The sequence below is a fragment of the Muscardinus avellanarius genome, assembly GCF_963383645.1.
Source record: "Muscardinus avellanarius genome assembly, chromosome: 1".
Lineage (NCBI taxonomy): Eukaryota > Metazoa > Chordata > Mammalia > Rodentia > Gliridae > Muscardinus > Muscardinus avellanarius.
Genome location: NC_137786.1, coordinates 207,911,571 through 207,928,375, shown reverse-complemented (window position 1 = coordinate 207,928,375; position 16,805 = coordinate 207,911,571). Strand labels below are relative to the sequence as shown.

At 55.2% G+C, this 16,805-nt stretch overlaps 1 protein-coding gene across 1 annotated transcript in view; it reads left to right on the top strand.

Annotated features, from left to right (window-relative positions):
• Positions 1 to 16,562, top strand: part of ABTB2 (ankyrin repeat and BTB domain containing 2) — a gene marked incomplete at both ends in the record, with an annotated part of 177,437 nt that extends 160,875 nt beyond the window's left edge. The window contains 12 exons of the mRNA XM_080688755.1: positions 3,028 to 3,117; positions 3,679 to 3,780; positions 5,811 to 5,907; positions 6,318 to 6,453; positions 7,695 to 7,921; positions 9,186 to 9,364; positions 9,704 to 9,809; positions 9,984 to 10,086; positions 10,565 to 10,655; positions 14,179 to 14,247; positions 14,992 to 15,105; positions 16,365 to 16,562. Coding sequence (XP_080544881.1) covers positions 3,028 to 3,117; positions 3,679 to 3,780; positions 5,811 to 5,907; positions 6,318 to 6,453; positions 7,695 to 7,921; positions 9,186 to 9,364; positions 9,704 to 9,809; positions 9,984 to 10,086; positions 10,565 to 10,655; positions 14,179 to 14,247; positions 14,992 to 15,105; positions 16,365 to 16,562 — 1,512 coding nt within the window. The remainder of the gene's footprint in view (positions 1 to 3,027; positions 3,118 to 3,678; positions 3,781 to 5,810; positions 5,908 to 6,317; positions 6,454 to 7,694; positions 7,922 to 9,185; positions 9,365 to 9,703; positions 9,810 to 9,983; positions 10,087 to 10,564; positions 10,656 to 14,178; positions 14,248 to 14,991; positions 15,106 to 16,364) is intronic.
• Positions 16,563 to 16,805: the final 243 nt, after the last annotated feature.

Here is a 16,805-nt window from a genome sequence, read left to right as displayed (position 1 = left end):
AGTTACATGTTGGGGGCCAAGAGGCTAGGAGAAACACCCTTTGAACTAATTGGCTAGGGTCCCCTGGGAGGGGGTTGTGTGGCCAGGTAATTGGCTCAGGGTCAGTGGGAATGTCCCCTGCACTGATTGGCCAAGGGGCACCAGGAGAGGGCAGGTCTCCCAGGTAACTGACCAGGTCCGGTCAGTGGGGGATGGTAGCTTATCTGGTCAGACCAAGGCCTCTCAGGAAACTTAGCTCATGGCGGGGCTTCTAAAGTAAAAACTTAATTCATCTAACAAGACCACCTTGCGGAGGTCCCCTGGCTGGCTAGAGGGCTGGCGACTGGCTCAGATGGTGGGGCTGGGAAAGAGTCCAGAGGACTCAGCTGGACATGAAGCTATGGGTCACACTCGCCAGCGCAGGTGTGGAAGTGAACTTTGTACCTACTATGTGCCAGGCCCACAGATAGCCTGGCCTCCCTGGAGCCGGCTTTCTAGTGAGACAGACAGTCAAAAGCGAACACCTAGAGCATAGAATGTGCTAGGGAACTGCGCAGAGGAGCAAAATGAAGCAGGAGAAAGGGTCAGAATGTTGGGGAATTTATCATTTTAGGTAGACTTTAACTTGAGTTTCGGTGTTTGTGTCGTGCTTGTTTTTGTCTTATTGACATGTTATTCCCTGAGGAAACCTATTGTCCAACCTCTAAGGTGGGGTTAGCAGTGCCTGTTGTATAAGGTTTTCATGAGAATCTGCCTTCTGGCATCTAATAAGGGCTTAGTAAAGTTCATTCTGGTTTCTGCGATGAACAGCAAACACTTACATAGCATTTGCCCTGTTCTAGGCTTTAAGCACTGCACACAGAGCACTCGTGTAGTCCTGACAGTGGTCTGTAGCGTAATACTATTGCTGTCCCCACTTTATAGATGGGGAAACTGAGGAACAGACGCCCTTTAGGCTTTACCTAAAGTCGCGCATGCAGCAAGGGGCAGAGCTGAATGAGAAGAATCCAGGCACGTGGTCACCGTGCACGCCCCACTTATGTATCTGACATTGCTCTGGGTGCCGTTCCTGTGAATGTCAGGGTGCTGTGGGATTTGCACAAGCACCCAGCATGGGAGAGCTACCTGACAGCGGGGAGGTCAGCATGGGACGGGAGGGCAGCAGGACTTGGAAGCGGCGCAGTGCCAGGCTGCGCGGCCAGAGCAGCTCCAGAGAGGACGGGCAGCCCCTGCGGGACGGGCAGGCTTGCCAGGGCCAGTAGCACAGCTGGGAGGTGGCGGATTAGGAGTCTCTTGGTCACAGTGGGTGTGGGGGCTTTGTGAGAGCCTTCATCTGGGTGTAGCCTTCCTCCTCCAGCAGCAGGACTTTGGGTTCCAACAGACTGAGGCTTAGTCCACCCATCACAGCAGTGGCATCTCAGACAAGTTCCTCTATTCCCCAGAAGCCTAGTGCCCCACCTCTGAGGTCGGCTTACGGTACCCACCAGATGCAGTTACCTTGAGAATCGTCCTTCGGCTCCTTCTGGCTCTTGTCATCAACATGCTCACCATTGTCATCAATATGATGGCTATCCCTGCAGTGTGTTCATCAGCCCATTTGTCTCTGTATGTGCTGGAGTAGGGATGGAAACAGCAGAAAGGCTGCTTCTCCCCCAGGGCTCATAGCCTGCTTGAAACTCTGAATTGTATACAGATGTGCGCGGGAAAAGTCAAGTACGTGCACAGGGAAGAAGCGGCCACATTTTTATGACGTTGCCGTTGGCTTTCCTACACATGCTCGATCCTGTTCTTCCCCCAACTTGGTATTTATAGGATGATGTGTGGGTAAACAATCTTCTCACCCCCATGATTAATCTCAGGCCATTTCTTTATCTCTGGGCACTAAGCAAGGATTTATGAGTTAAGGAGATCTTGTCTACACACAAATACCCTAATAAATAACATCGCGGGGCCCCAACCGCTTGTCAGGATCCAGCTGTGGGAGGCAGGCTTTCCACCGCTGCTGCTGCCGTCACTGTTGCTGGCCCAGGGGGAGACGCCCAGCCCTGGAGGGGGCCTCGTAACTGCCCGCCTGGGGCTTGGTGCAGCCTCTAGAAATGCCCTGGCCTGCTCAGTAGCTCAAGATACAGAAATCAAACGCTTCTCTGCCCTCTTGAGTTATGCCTCACACCATGGGCTTCACCGCCCACGCAGACCTGGGTTCCAGTCCGAGTTCTGCCTCTTGGGAGCTGAGTGACCTCGGGCAGTTGATTCCCCTTCTCTGCTCCTTGTCTGTGAAGTGAGGCTGACAGTAGAACCTCCCTCCAAGGACTAGCATGGTGATTGAGTGAGACGCAGCTTGTGCTCCCTGGGCACGGGCCCAGGACGGGCGGGCACGTGGCGGTGGTGGGGTGGTCGTATCACGTTCGCTGTTAATGGAGGAAAGCTTACTCTGGATGTAGTAAGCACTTGATACCCTTTGACTCACTCCGCAGTGGCCCTGTGAGGTAGGCACCATGGCTGTTCCCACTCTAACAATGAGGAAACCGAGGCATGGGGAGAAACGGTGCCTTGTACATCTATAGTTCATTTGGCAGAGGCGGCTTTTGCGCCCAAGTCTGGCTGCAGAGGCCGAGCTTTGCACTCCTGGGATCCACAGCCCTTGTGGAAATGCAACCTACTCATGCTCCTGGTGTCCTGTGCCCAGGAAACACAAGGCACAGGGGAGCTCAGGCGTGGCCAGGGTTAGCAGGAGTTCCCTAGCTGGGGTTTCTGAGCAGAGGCCTGTGGGGTATGCGGTGGTGTGTGTGTGTGTGTGTATATATATATATATTTTTGGGGGGGTGGTACTAGGGATGGAACCCTTCTACCTCCAGGCTACACTCCCAGACCTATTTTATATTTTTATTTGGAAACAGGATCTCTTAAGCCAGTGAGGGGCTTCGAACCTGCGCGATCCTCCTGTCTCCACCTCCCAAGCGCGGGGGTTACAAGCGTGCGCCACCACACCCAGCTGTGCAGTGGTATGTTCTGTTCAAACAGTTCAGCATCTGCCTTTGGTTCGTGCAGGGTATGACACCGCTGATGTATGCCTGTGCTGCTGGGGACGAAGCCATGGTCCAGATGCTGATTGATGCCGGGGCAAACCTGGACATCCAGGTGAGCAAGCCCCAGAGACCTGTGCCGGGCCCTAACCCCGTGAGAGCACCCAGGGTCTCCAGCAGCCAGGCTGGGTGTGATGTTTAGACAGCTGGGGAGATGTGTCTCAAAGCTAGAAATAGAAGATGCACAGGTATTATAGCAAAGAGCATTTTTCTTAAGATGTGGGCTTTCTGTCTGAGAGCAAGTGACAGGGGAGATGAGTGGAGAGAATGGCAAGGATACTGTTTGTGTCACACCTTTTTCCCTTTTATCAGCCTAATCTCCAGCCATCATTGCCATTCCCCAAACACCTCCAGCTCTGTCCCCCTCTGAGGCATAAAGTGCTCCCTATCTGCCATCTTTTACCCAGGGTAGACATCACTAATTGAACATCTACCCTTTTCCCCTTTCCCACAAAGTGCTCCAGGCAGGCATTACCAATTGAATGCAGAAAGTACTTGAATTGACTCCATATTCACCATCCTTGCAGGGCGTTTTTTTGGCTAAGGTGCCTGTGTCACTTGCCCAGGAATGTCCCCTGCCCCAGAAATGGTAGTCACTTATGTGTGTGTGTTACAGGTTCCAAGCAACTCTCCCAGGCACCCCTCCATCCACCCCGACAGCCGACACTGGACCTCGCTGACATTTGCTGTGCTGCACGGACACATCTCTGTAGTCCAGGTGAGCTCCTGCCAGCTGCACACTTGCATCTCAGGTGGCCTAGGCCCCAGAGATCCCAAAGAAACTGCTTAAGACCAGGCTTCCTGATCAATAGGGCAGCAGCCCACCCGATTAGCCTCAAGGTTAGTTTAAGAATAGACAAGTGCTCACTTAGGCAGCATGTCTGCTAACATTGGAAGGATATGGAGATGATTAGCATGACCCTGTGAAAAGATGACAAACTCAAATTCATCAAGGATTTTTTATTTTAAAAAGAAAACAAATGAGCTGGGCATGGTGGCGCATGCTTGTAATCCCAGCATTTGGGAGGCTAACACAGGAGGATCCAGGTTCGCAGATAGCCTCGGCTACTTAGGGAGGCCCTTTGCAACTCAGTGAGACCCTGTTTTAAAATAGAGAATAAAAATAGGGCTGGGGGTATATCTTGGAGGTAGAATGCCCCTGGGTTTTATCCTATCATAAAAAAAAAAATGTACAAAGAATTGTAGGGAACAAGCTATCAGAGTGTCCTGCATCTGGCTCTCTTGGTCTCAGTACACACCATGGCCTATACATCTGCACTTTCTGACCCTTTGCTTCTCTATATCATGGCGTCCTTCCGAGTCTGGCCCCTCCTGCAAACAGCCTTCGTCTCAGTTTCCCAGCTCCTGAGAGAAGAGGACAGGTGGCCCTGCTCACCTGTCAAGCCAAGCCGTGTCATGGCATGGCTTGGTCTAGGTAACTGTGGCTGCCATGATGGTGGGCTGGCGGTTCTAACTTCCCACACCAGCAGGGGTACCAGCCACAGCCACTCAGCCGCCAGGACCTCGGGTCACCGGGGCCTGCAGGATTTCGTGGCACTACGTCATGGAGTTTGTGTAACACACTTATCCTCTGCTATAACATGAGGTATCTGAGGGTAGAGATCACGTCCGGCTTATTTATGGTTGTCAGTACAGCCCTGGCCTAGAGTAGGGACTCCAAAAGTGTTTGCCTGCCGGCTGCCATACCTAGCCTGCTTTGTAGTTACTGTTCTCGCTCTCCTAAAAACCTAAGCAGAATTCCATCCAACTCTGGTCCAGGCCAGGCTGGCAGCTGTGCCCTTGGCTTGCCTGGGCTGGAGCCCAGTTTCTTCCTGACAACCAAGCCTCCGCCTCCACGGCCTTCGCCCTGGCCCCAGCAGCAGGGCATGACCAGTGCACAGCCTCCCGCCTGCTCCCACACCCTGCAGTGGACCTGGGAGGTCTGCCGCTCCTCTCTCCTGGCCTGAGAGCAGCTGCTGGTGGTCTGAGAGGGGCCTGGCTCCAGGAGCTGGGAAGGCTTGAGGTGGCTCCCCTAGGACCACACCCCTGCCCCAAGGCCAAGCCAGGCCCTGCCTACCTGGAACTGCTTGGTATCTGTTAACCCTGTCCTTCCTGTGCCCTTGATGGAATGAGGAGAGACCATTTGATGCCGGGAGGTGCGTGACATTCTGCCCAGCCCCACCACGGAGCCTAAAACCCACTGGTTCTAAAGCTCAGCCTGTGTTGGGCGTCAGTTCACTTAATTGCAGCAATACCCTGAGACAGGCCTCGCCTCCTGTCTTGCAGATTGGAAACACTGAGGCTCAGACTTGAAGTACCTGGTCCAGGTCACTCACTGACCGGTGACCAACACTGCCCCCGACTCTTTCTAGCAGCTACAGCCTCCCAGGGCCTCAGTTTCCCCCTAAAAGTTTCACCCTAAAAGGGTGACCCTTTCTATTTTGCCCATCTGTGTGAGTTCTTGGAAAAGTAACTGAAGCCAATTGGTAGGAACGTGTTTGAAAAAGAGAAATAGCTCAAAAGTCTTCACAAGCTTGGGGGCTTGGTCCAGGTCCACAAGAGTGGAATGGAAGATTCTGGAAATTTTGAGCCCTGAGGCTAACCAGTCTAAAGTTTCTTGGCTGCCAGAATGAGCCCGTCTAAGTCACAAATCTGGAAAGAGTCACAGGCCTTGTCCCTGAGAGTTACTCGGGGCTGTGCCAGCCAATTCCCGGCTGTGTTTAATGGTATCTTCCCCTGTGCCCACAGTTGCTGCTGGACGCAGGCGCCAACGTGGAGGGCTCAGCAGTGAACAGCGGTGAGGACAGCTATGCGGAGACACCCCTGCAGCTGGCCTCGGCAGCGGGTAGGTGACCACCACCCTGCCCAGCAAGGTCCCCTGTTGTCCCAAGGCTGTGTCCCTGCAGTGCCTCCCAGGCCAGGCATTTGGTCACTCACTCCCTGAGGGGACTCTTGAAACCAGTCCTCTGACCTTCATGCCACCCATGTGCTTCTGCTGAACCTGTGCCCAGGCGGGACCCAGTAGGGTGGGGAGGCCCTTGCTTTTGGGAGGCGAGAGGAAGCCATGGTGGGAGGACACAGACAGCTTCTCCCTCCTGTCCCCTGCTCACCTCTGCTTCCCCTCCACCATACGCCGTGAGCTGCGCCTTCCCCATCAGCCCCACATACAGTTTAGAGAACCCCTTACCCCTCCCTTTGCCTGCATCCCGGGTCAGCCGCCACAGCCGGGTCCTTGGCAATGTCCCTGTCTTTCAGGGAATTACGAGCTGGTGAGCCTGCTGCTGGGCCGAGGCGCTGACCCCCTTCTCAGCATGCTGGAGGCCAACGGCATGGCCTCTTCCCTCCACGAAGACATGAACTGCTTCAGCCACTCAGCTGCCCACGGCCACAGGTGCTTGTCCCAGGATGCCTGCATCAGGGGGGACTGAAGTAACCTCTCAGAAGCCTGATTCCTTCATGGCAGCAGAGAGCAAGTCCTGGAGACCTTATCAGAGGCCCAGGCATGCATGTCTGTCAACCAGAAAGATGCAGGTCTACAGGGCCCCAAGACATTGGAGGGCTGAGACATGTGGGTGGTGGGTTGCTTAAAGAGGCCCCGCGGCTGGGTCCTGACAGACCAAAACTTGGACCTGAGCTTCCCAATGCCCAGTACAGGCCACCCTGTTCTCCCATAACACAGCTATAGCTGTAGATGCCAGGACCTGAGCAGGACCACATCCCTCCCCATGCTTGCTAGGAGCTTCAGGGTACCCCAGGGGCTTTCACAGAGCACATGGCTCAGTGGCAAGGATGCTTGCAGTGGCTCTGCAGGCAGTCACACCGTGCTCCAGGAACAGATGGTGGGCCTGCCCAGGGTTGTCACAGATGGCAGCAGGCTGAACCAGAGCCATCAGGCAGTACTGGGGGCAGAGGGAAGCAGAAGAGGTTGTTGAAGGGCAGAGAAGGAGCCATCAAAGAAGGTCTGCCAGGCCAGATGCCTGCTTGCTGCCCCCTCGTGCCTTCTACCCACAGACTTGGGGTCCTGCTGTGACCTGCTCACATGCCCACCCAAACCCACCTGCCCCCAGGCCAGTCTTATCCACCACTGCCCAGGCCTCTCTGCCCCACCCTGAGTGCAGTTCCTGTTTGCTTCTCTGCCTCAGTCTCTCTGGGATGCAGGATCCTTGGGACAGACATTGGGGCCAGTTCACTTTTACACACCACTGCCCAGTACATAAACTCTGGAGCTGGCAAATCACCAAATTAGAAGTCAACTACAGCCAGTGGGCCTCTTGGGAATGTCCCTGGGTTCTTCCGGGGAGGCCTCTGGACCATGAGCTTGGGCGGTGTGGGGGGCAGTAGGGCTCAGAGAGGTACAGCAGTCTATCTGAGATCACACAGCTAGGATAGCAGGGCCTAGTTGGCCCCAAAGCCTATGACACCTCAGTAATTCCAGGAGAGCAGAGGGATGGGGTCTCTTATGCCCTCCCGTCTCTTCCAGGTATCTGTAGATGGGGATCGCTGGAGGCCCTGAGCTCTCCAGTGCCCTGTAGCAGCCCATCCAGGCCATGGCCCACTAGGAGGCAGCACAGGCGGGCCCCATCCATCTTGAGGGACCTCAGGCCTCATCCTCCTTTGTCTCTTGGCCTGCAGGAACGTCCTGAGGAAGCTCCTGACTCAACCGCAGCAGGCCAAAGCAGACGTGCTGTCCCTGGAGGAGATCCTGGCTGAGGGCGTGGAGGACAGCGACACCTCGAGCCAGGGCAGCAGCGAGGGGCCGGTGCGGCTGAGCCGGACCCGCACGAAGGCCCTGCAAGAGGCCATGTACTACAGCGCTGAGCACGGCTATGTGGACATCACCATGGAGCTCCGGGCGCTGGGTGAGTCCATGCAGGCGTGCACACGTGTGCCCATGCACACACATGTGCACACACACAGCCACTCCCTGCTGCTCTCCAGCAGGCTGGAGGGCCAAGGCCACAAGGCCATGGAACAGCCGAGCCCCAGCCTCAGACAGTCCTCAGTAGGGAGGTATCTCAAGGTCATGGCTCAGCCAGCCCTCTGCCCTCAACCCCCTCCTCTGGTCACAGCCCAGGGACGGAGGCACTGGGAGCCTCAGCAGCACCCTGAGGTTCCTACACACGTCAACGTATGCCATTACTCAGCCAGCCTCCACTTGCTAGGTCTGTAACTCTGTGGACTTTTTTCTGTCTTCCAGGTAATCAGAAAAACAGACAGACACAGACTTAAGTCAGATCCTATTAGTTGCACATGGAACCCCAGCTCCTTCCTTATTTGATGATCCCCAACTAAGAATAGGATGACATCACCGAAAGCGCAGGGCAGTGCCCACTGTGGACGCTCATCCATCATGGCTGTGGTGCTATCGCCATGGGGCCACCACGTGCCAACCCCAGGGCTGGGCCAAGCGGGCAGCAAGGCAGGCTCTGCTATCCAGCACTCCCTCCTACAGTTGATAAGCCCAGGGTGCCAAAGCCACCACCTCACATGTCTCCAGAGAAAGCCATCCAGTCATTTTTAATCCCCAGGCAGGCCCAGCGTAAGAAGCTGTCACTAATTATCAGGAATATGACTGATTTTTGTCATGAACTTCATGTAGCAGTTTTAAACTACTCTGTGGCCCTGCTGACACTCCAGGGAATTGATAAACAGTTATTACAGGCCCCAGATGTGCACCAACATACCAATGAGCTGGCTGCTGGGCACCTCTGTGATGAGGTTCACTTTGGGCTTCTGAACAGGATAGGGCCATGTGCCCTGCATATTTTCTAAGCACCCAAGTCCTCCCCAGCAAATAATTCTAGGGATGAACAGGCAATGAGTCAAGAAATCCCTAGACCAATGTGTTGAATTTTAGAGCTTGGGTTCCCCATCTGGGGCTGAAGCCATTCCATGGCCTCTGGGCCCGAGGGCATCCTCTGCCTGCCCCGCCAGGCCTCTGAGTGAGCAGGTGCTGTCCTCACAGAGCCGTGCTGAGGGTCACTCGGCACACAGGGATGGGGCAGGCACTAGGTGCAGGGTGCTCTGGAGACATGGGCCTGGGAAGAGCCTGCCCAGACGAGGGTGGGCCTGCACGGAGCGCACCATGAGTGAATGATGCCTGTCCTACCCCGCCTGGAGCAGGTGTCCCTTGGAAGCTGCACATCTGGATCGAGTCTCTGCGGACCTCCTTCTCCCAGTCGCGGTACTCGGTGCTGCAGAGCCTGCTGCGGGATTTCAGCTCCATCAAGGAAGAGGAATACAACGAGGAGCTGGTGACCGAGGGCTTGCAGCTCATGTTTGACATCCTTAAGACCAGCAAAGTGAGTAGAGCCAAGCAGCCCCTTCCCCAAGCTCAGCCCCAGATTCCAAGGGCCACCCTGAGACAGCCATGCAGGTGGACAGGCACAGGCACCCCCAACACCCGGTCTTACACTGCGAAGCCGTGGATCTGTCTGGGTCAGGGTCTGGCCAAGAGGCCATATGGAGAATCACTATTGCAGGGACAGGTGTCTCTGGCCAAGCCAGATCCAGCAGGAACAAGTCTGGCGGCTGTTGTAATCCTTCCTTGGATCTGACATAAGCCTGGCCGTATCTGCAGCTGTAAACAGGTGGCCACAGCAAGCAAGCTGATGGGCCCGTTCCCTTCTATCCCCCCACAGAACGACTCGGTCATCCAGCAGCTGGCCACCATCTTCACACACTGCTACGGCAGCAGCCCCATCCCCAGTATCCCTGAGATGCGGAAGACACTGCCAGCCAGGCTAGGTGAGTGGCCTGTGCCCTCTGTCACCCTCCCCCTCCTGGCCTCCTCTCCCATTTCCAGGTGCCAAGCCCTGGCCTGAGTTTCACCTTCGTGTCCCCCATCGCCCACCCCACCCCAAGCACGCTTAGGCCCTGGAGGTGGGCCCTCTGTCAGCCTCTGTCTTCCTCCTTGCACAGACCCTCACTTTCTGAACAACAAGGAGATGTCAGACGTGACCTTCCTCGTGGAAGGAAAGCTGTTTTATGCACACAAAGTCCTGCTGGTGACAGCTTCTAACAGGTAGGTGGCCACTGGAACAAAGCCCCAGCCAGCCTCAGGGACACGAGAGTGGCAGGCTTCAGGGGTGACAGAGGTCCTGGAGAGGAGTGATCGGCCGGGGCTGGGGCTCAGCGTCTGCCCACAGGGCACGAGGCAGGCTGGACAGAGGGCTTGGTAGGAAGAAGCTCCAAGGGGCTGTTCTTCTGACAGTTATTACTTCTGATTATTAGAGAACATAACTGTTCTGCAATGAAGAGTCAATGTTCTGACACAGGCATCAGGTCACAGGATGGGGAGGGGCGGGGAGAGACTGGGGCTTGGCCCAGCTGTCAGCTGGGATGATGTGAAATGTCACCCGCTGAAAGTTATTCTGGGGACAGGGCAGTCATTTTTCAAGTGCCGTCTCCAGGAGCTGGTCAGGTGATGGGTGGCGCTCTCCGACAGTGATGGAGTAACAGTCACGTTCACGCACTGCCTCATTTCGTCTCCTTTGCTCCAGGTTCAAGACGCTAATGACCAATAAATCAGAGCAAGATGGGGACAGCAGCAAAACCATTGAGATTGGCGACATGAAGTACCACATTTTTCAGGTATGTGCGGTGGTGCCGATGCCCCTCCCCCGCCTGTCCTTGCCTCAAGCCTCCTGGCTCTGGGGCAACAGTGACTCAGTGGTACTCTTCCACTCTGTCCTCTGTGATCCGTGGGCCACTGGTCAGGTGAGTGTCCAGGCCTCCCCCTGTGCAAAGGGAGCCATCCCACTGTGTGTGCCCTCAGCCTGTCTCCGGGGTCCAGAGCTCTGAGCGCAGACCAGGGCTGGGCATGGTCCAGCACTGTGCCACCCATGTGGTGTGCAGGCCCTTGTATCAGAGTGAGCTCCCAGCCAATGAATATCCCTGAGAGCTTGCTAGAGATGCCAGTGCCTCCCCAGGCCTCCCGCCTCACCCTCCCGGGTCAGTGGCACCTGGACATCAGGTGTGGCTTTAAATGCCATGCCTATACTCATTTAAGCCACCTAACACATCCCTCTTGATGGGAGTCAGCATAGAGAAGTTGAGTGATTTGCTCAAGGTCACACTGCCAGGACTCAAACCCAGGATGTGTGGAATGCATGGTACACACCTGTAATCCCAATACTTGGGAGGCTGAGACAGGAAAATCGCAAGTTCAGGATAGCTTCAGCAAGTAGTGAGACTCTTATCAACCTAGAACGATCCTGCTTCAAAATAAAAATTAAAAAATAGGGCTGAGAGCCAGGCATGGTGGTGCACACTTGTAATCCCCACGCTTGAGAGGCTGAGACAGGAGGATCGCACAGATTCAAAGCCAGCCTCAGCTACTTAGTGAGGCTCTCAGCAACTTAGTGAGATCCTGTTTCCAAATAAAATATAAAATAGGTCTGGGAGTATAGCCTAGAGGTAGAGAGCCCCTGGGTTCCACCCTAGTATCACAAAAAAAGGGGGGGGGCTGTAGGACTGAGGGTATAGCTCAGAGGTAGAATGCCCCTGGGTTTAATCCCCAGTACCACACACACACACACACACACACACAAGAAAAAGAAAGAAAGAAAGAAAGAAAGAAAGAAAGAAAGAAAGAAAGAAAGAAAGAAAGAAAGAAAGAAAAAGAGGTGAGAAAGGGATTGCAGAGGATGGTTACTGCCTGGGGGACCAGTTAGCTGTTGAATCCAGGTGAGCGACAGCAGTGACCCAGACTAGGAAAGAGCATTTGTTATGGAAGGTAGTGGACCAGGAGGAATGAATAGGACCCAGGGTCAGCAGGGCCAGAGCTCAGGGCTCTGGACTGAAAGTGGCAGTCCCTTCCCTCTTTCTCACCCCCTGACCCAAGCTCACTGGGAACAGAGCAGCTTTAGAGCTTGTTTGGCCAAGAAGCCCAGAGTCCCGGCAGCACACTGGGTCGTGATGAGACGCAGCAGGGTTGGTGCAGAGTGGGGAGTGAGTGCACACTTGTGGGCGGAAGGGGAGACGTGCAGACCTGGCTGCCCATCGAGGGTGTTCTGCTCGCCCGCTGGGCCGGGGGAGGGCCCCGATGCCTGCTCAGGGCTGCAGGAGAGTAAACGGACAACAGCCGTGTCACACGTGGCTTCTCACTGAGTTCTCATCTCAGGCCACCAGCCTTGCGCATGCTGTGTGGAGGTGGGTATAGAACTCTGCTGTTAAGCTTAGCGGGGCCCCTAGACATCTCCTGACTTCTAGGATCCCTTGGAGGGGTCAGACTAAATTCAGGAACCCAGAATGAGGGTTCCCTAAGCAAGCCTGAAGTTTTAGAGCAGTCCCTCAGTGCTTCCTTGGTTCTCACAACCCTGAGAGGGAAGAGAGGGGAAGGTCAGTATTATCTTTGATTTCTGGAGAAAGAATCATAGACCTAAGGCATTCTAAGCAGGACTGTTGATAGAAAGATAATGGAAAATTTCCTAATAGACAAGGTAAAATTAATTTTGATAATATACTTAATATAGTATGACCAAAATATTATCATTTCAACATGTAATCCATGTAAGAAATTACTGAGCTACTTTATATCAACCAAGTTTTCAAAATCTGGCATGTATTTGACACAGCACATCTTAATCCAAACCAGTCACAGCTGAAAGGCACAGAAACCACATGTGGTCAGTGACTGTCCTGGGGGTGGTGCCAAGCTTTGAGTGACAGGCCAGAAGGCCCCAACCCTGCCGTTCCCGTGTGGCTCCTGCTGCCTGGGCCCTGTGGTGCTATGTCCTCCTGCAGTCTCAGCGTCCTGGTGGTCTGCTCGCGGCAGAAGTAAAGCCAGCCGCCCTCTGCAGCTGGCAACCCTCTGAGCAGCCCATCCAGCCCTGTAGGATGCTTGCCTTGGGAGGCAGGTGACCTGAATGTAATGGGGCTGGAGAGCCATGCAAAATTAACCCGCCCCTGCCTGCTGTCCCCCCAGCTCCATCAGCAAGGCTCCAGGTGAGCAGTTCTGATCTGGCTGCTGTGGCTGCATATGTATTCCAGAGACCTCAGGGAGATCCGCCACTACAGCTGGCAGGGCCTTGCCAAAACCAGCTCCCAAAATATAACAGGCTGTCTTCCAGGCAAGGAAAGGAACTACAGGCTGCCTAGACGCCTGGCCCAGGCCCTTACCAATAGGCTGCCTCAAGGCCACCCCTTAGCAAAGAATCCTGGAAGATCTGACTTGCTTGTACCCAAACCCCGTCCTGGGCGAGGGGCATGTGGGGTCTGAGCCTCCGCCTCGGTGCAACTGGTACCATGTGAGCACCCGCTTGGCGCCCTACACAGCAGGGTCAAGCGCCCCACGCAGGAGGACTGACACTCTGAGGTGGTCCTGCAGGCTCCTGCCAGGGCTGCAGAAGGCCCATGGGGGAGAGGCTGGCACCCAGCTCCCTCTCCCATGGCTGGGCTTTCTCCTAGACCCTCTGGTGCCTCTTCAGCCCGAGGCCTAGTCCCAACAGAGCCCGACTGTGTGGCTAGAGCTGTGTTTACTTGCATGCTTGCCAGCGCCATGCTGGGCTATTTCTTCAGCCAACCAGAGAGAATCGAGTTTCTTTTTCCAACTGGGAACCTCACCAGGCTTCAGCGTGATGGCAGTTTGTAATTTAGATCTCAGAAGTAAACACAGCGCCACCTTCTTTGGTATCCCTGGAACTCCTCTAACCAACCTCCACCCCCCCACTCCCTCCCTCTCCCTCTCTCAAGAACCGCAGGCAGTCTTGACCAGGCAGTGTGGTGAGCTCTGGGCCAGGATCTGGCTCTGTACCATTCTTTTGGGGGAGCAGAACTGCCAGGGAGTCAGGACAAGGATAGCCAGTTAGACAGCTGTCCCCTCAAGAAACTCACCTCCCTCACAGCTCCGTAAGTAGAATCAGACAGAATGAACAGCGTGGCGCCTGGTGGGACGGGGCAGCACAGCTGTGGGCATCAGGAGGCCTGAGTGACTTGAGCTGCCATCCTCCCTCCTGGGCTCTGGCTGGCTGAGTGAGTGAGGAGGGACTCCTCTCCAGTGGCAGGTGCTTGTCCTATGGCAGGAGTAAGGGCAGGGTCCTGGAGGAGGGACTGTGGGCCGGGCATGGACCTACGTGCTGCCTGTGTGGCACTCACCCCGGCCGCTTCCCCACAGATGATGATGCAGTACCTGTACTACGGAGGGGCAGAATCCATGGAAATCCCTACTGCCGACATCCTGGAGGTAAGAAACGGGACCGCGGCACCTCAGGCACTCTGCGCCACACCTCTCCAGCCCAGACCCCTGCAGGTCTCAGTCCCACTCTTAGAAACAGCATTTGAAGGCCTGAGGGGTCGGGGAAGGTGGTCTCCGCGAGGACCTCATGGTTCCCTGCCGGGTCCTTCCACTCATCCAGCAAGGAAGGTTCTGAGACTGGGAATTGTCCGTAGCCCATAAATCTTCAAGCTTATTGGTTTACCACCCCTTCAAAAAAAATTTACAGCTCGGCATGGTGGTGCATGCTTGTAATCCCAGCATTCGGGAGGCTGAGACAGGAGGATTGCAGTTCACAGGCAGCCTCAGTAACTTAGTGAGGCCCTTTACAATTCAGTGAGACCCTGTTTCAAAATAAAGACTAAAAAATAGAGCTGGGGGTGTGGCTCAGAGGTACAATGTCCCTGAGTTCCATCCCCAGTACTGCAAGGAAAAAGAAAATCGCTCAGTGCCCACTTGGGCACTTCACCACCCTTGTAACATACCCAGCCAACATCTGTCACCCATCCTGTGCCTCCTACACTGACCCAGCTAATAACAAGATGGCCTAGAGCAGAAACAAAGCAAAGCCGTCATCCCTCCCCTTGGTCTGGACTAGCGGCCGGGCCCGAGGGTTGGGAGGAAGCAGGGTACACCCTGGATGCTTTCTGTTCCATGGTGCCCGGGCCCCAGGCCTGGCCCTGAGGACCCATGGCTGCTTTGCCTCCCTACCAGCTGCTGTCAGCTGCAAGCCTGTTCCAGCTGGACGCCCTGCAGAGGCACTGTGAGATCCTGTGCTCCCAGACCCTCAGCGTGGACAGCGCCGTGAACACCTACAAATATGCCAAGGTGAGGGCCAGGCTGGTGCCAGCTGCCTCCCCCCACTCATCATCAGTCCACTCAGACTCAAAGCTCAGAACTTCAGTTAGATCTTTCTAATCCCTCACATCAGCTGGCATGATGTTACACGTAAATATCAGTGTTTGGGAGGCTGAGACAGGAGAATCAAAAGGGTCTGATACCCTTTTTCAAAATACAAATTAAAACAGATCTGGGGTATAGCTTAGAGACAGAATGCCCCTGAGTTCGCACACAAGATTGCCCACAAATAGGCTCTCCACTTATGAAACACACCAGCAACTCCGCCTCCCTCCATCTCCTCTGTCCTCACCTGCCATCTTCTGTCTCAGATTGTTGCATGGACCTGGCCCCTACTTCCTTCCCTTTGTCCCGCAATCCTCAAGGATCTTTCAAAACTCCAAAACCATGTCACTCACCCACTTAAGCCTTCCAAAATTTTACTCTTTGCAAACTAAATAAAAGCTAACCATAGCTCCTGGGGCCCCCCTCTCCCCCACTTAACAACACAGCGCCAGCCAGCCTGCTCACTCGCCCCTGCATTAAGACTCCTGGGACAACCCTTGCCTCCTCCCTAAAGCTCTTGCCCAGAGCACTGTCCAAGAGCAGCCCCGAATCTTCATCAGCAGATGTCCCCAGGCCTCTCCAAAGCCACCCTATCACTGGCCACAGACACATCTCTAGCTCTTATCTCCTCTCATCTTTGAGCACTGCATGCAGTTATGTGCTTATCTGGTTAATTCCTCCGGTTTTCTGTCTCCCCCATACCAGAACATTAGCCTGCAGGAGCCTGCAGGGACAGGGCCTCAGCACCTAAGGCCAGTGCCTGGCCCAGAGCCAGCATTTGCTACGTGTTGAACGCACATAGCTACTGAGCATCTGCTATGTGAAGGCTCGTGCACGGCCTCGTGCTGGACGCTGGACAGTCTTTGCCCTTAGGAAGGGAGCTTCCAATCTACTGGGGTTGACTGCAAGTCAACAAGGTGTCACCCACGTAACACAGGCCAAGGTGACAGACGCCATAGATAATAAGACTTCAGGAATGTTCTCAGTGGCACAGCTGGGACTTGAACCTAGGTGATGCTTATGGAAGGGAATCAAACAAAGGGGGCATGGCGTCAAGATGCTGACAGGGAACACCTCCCCTGCGGCCAGGCTGAGGCTTAAGCTGGGCCTTGGCCACAAGTAGGTAACACCTGGGGTGAGGGCAAGGGTGCTGTGGGCCTCACATCTCCTCTCCCTGCCCACAGATCCACAATGCCCCAGAACTGGCCCTGTTCTGCGAGGGCTTCTTCCTGAAGCACATGAAGGCCCTGCTGGAGCAGGACGCCTTCCGGCAGCTCATTTACAGCCGCAGCAGCAAAGTGCAGGGCCTGGACCCGCTGCAGGACCTGCAGAGCACCCTGGCCGAGCGTGTGCACTCTATCTACGTCACCTCCCGAGTGTGAGGCAGGGTGGGGGACAGCTGGCCAGCACACGGAGTGTGGATGCAGGCTCTCCTGGGGGTCTACCCTCCTTCCCCAGACACCCTCTCTGGTGTCGACCGATCCTCCCTGAGCCTACCAGGCGACCCCATCCCTCTGCCCCAAGGGAACTGTATGCTCAACCAGTGACTGGCAAAGGGGGTGTGTGGCCCTTCTGTACCCAAACATGGTTTGCACCTTGAAAGCCGCCCCCCTGCATGCCCTCTC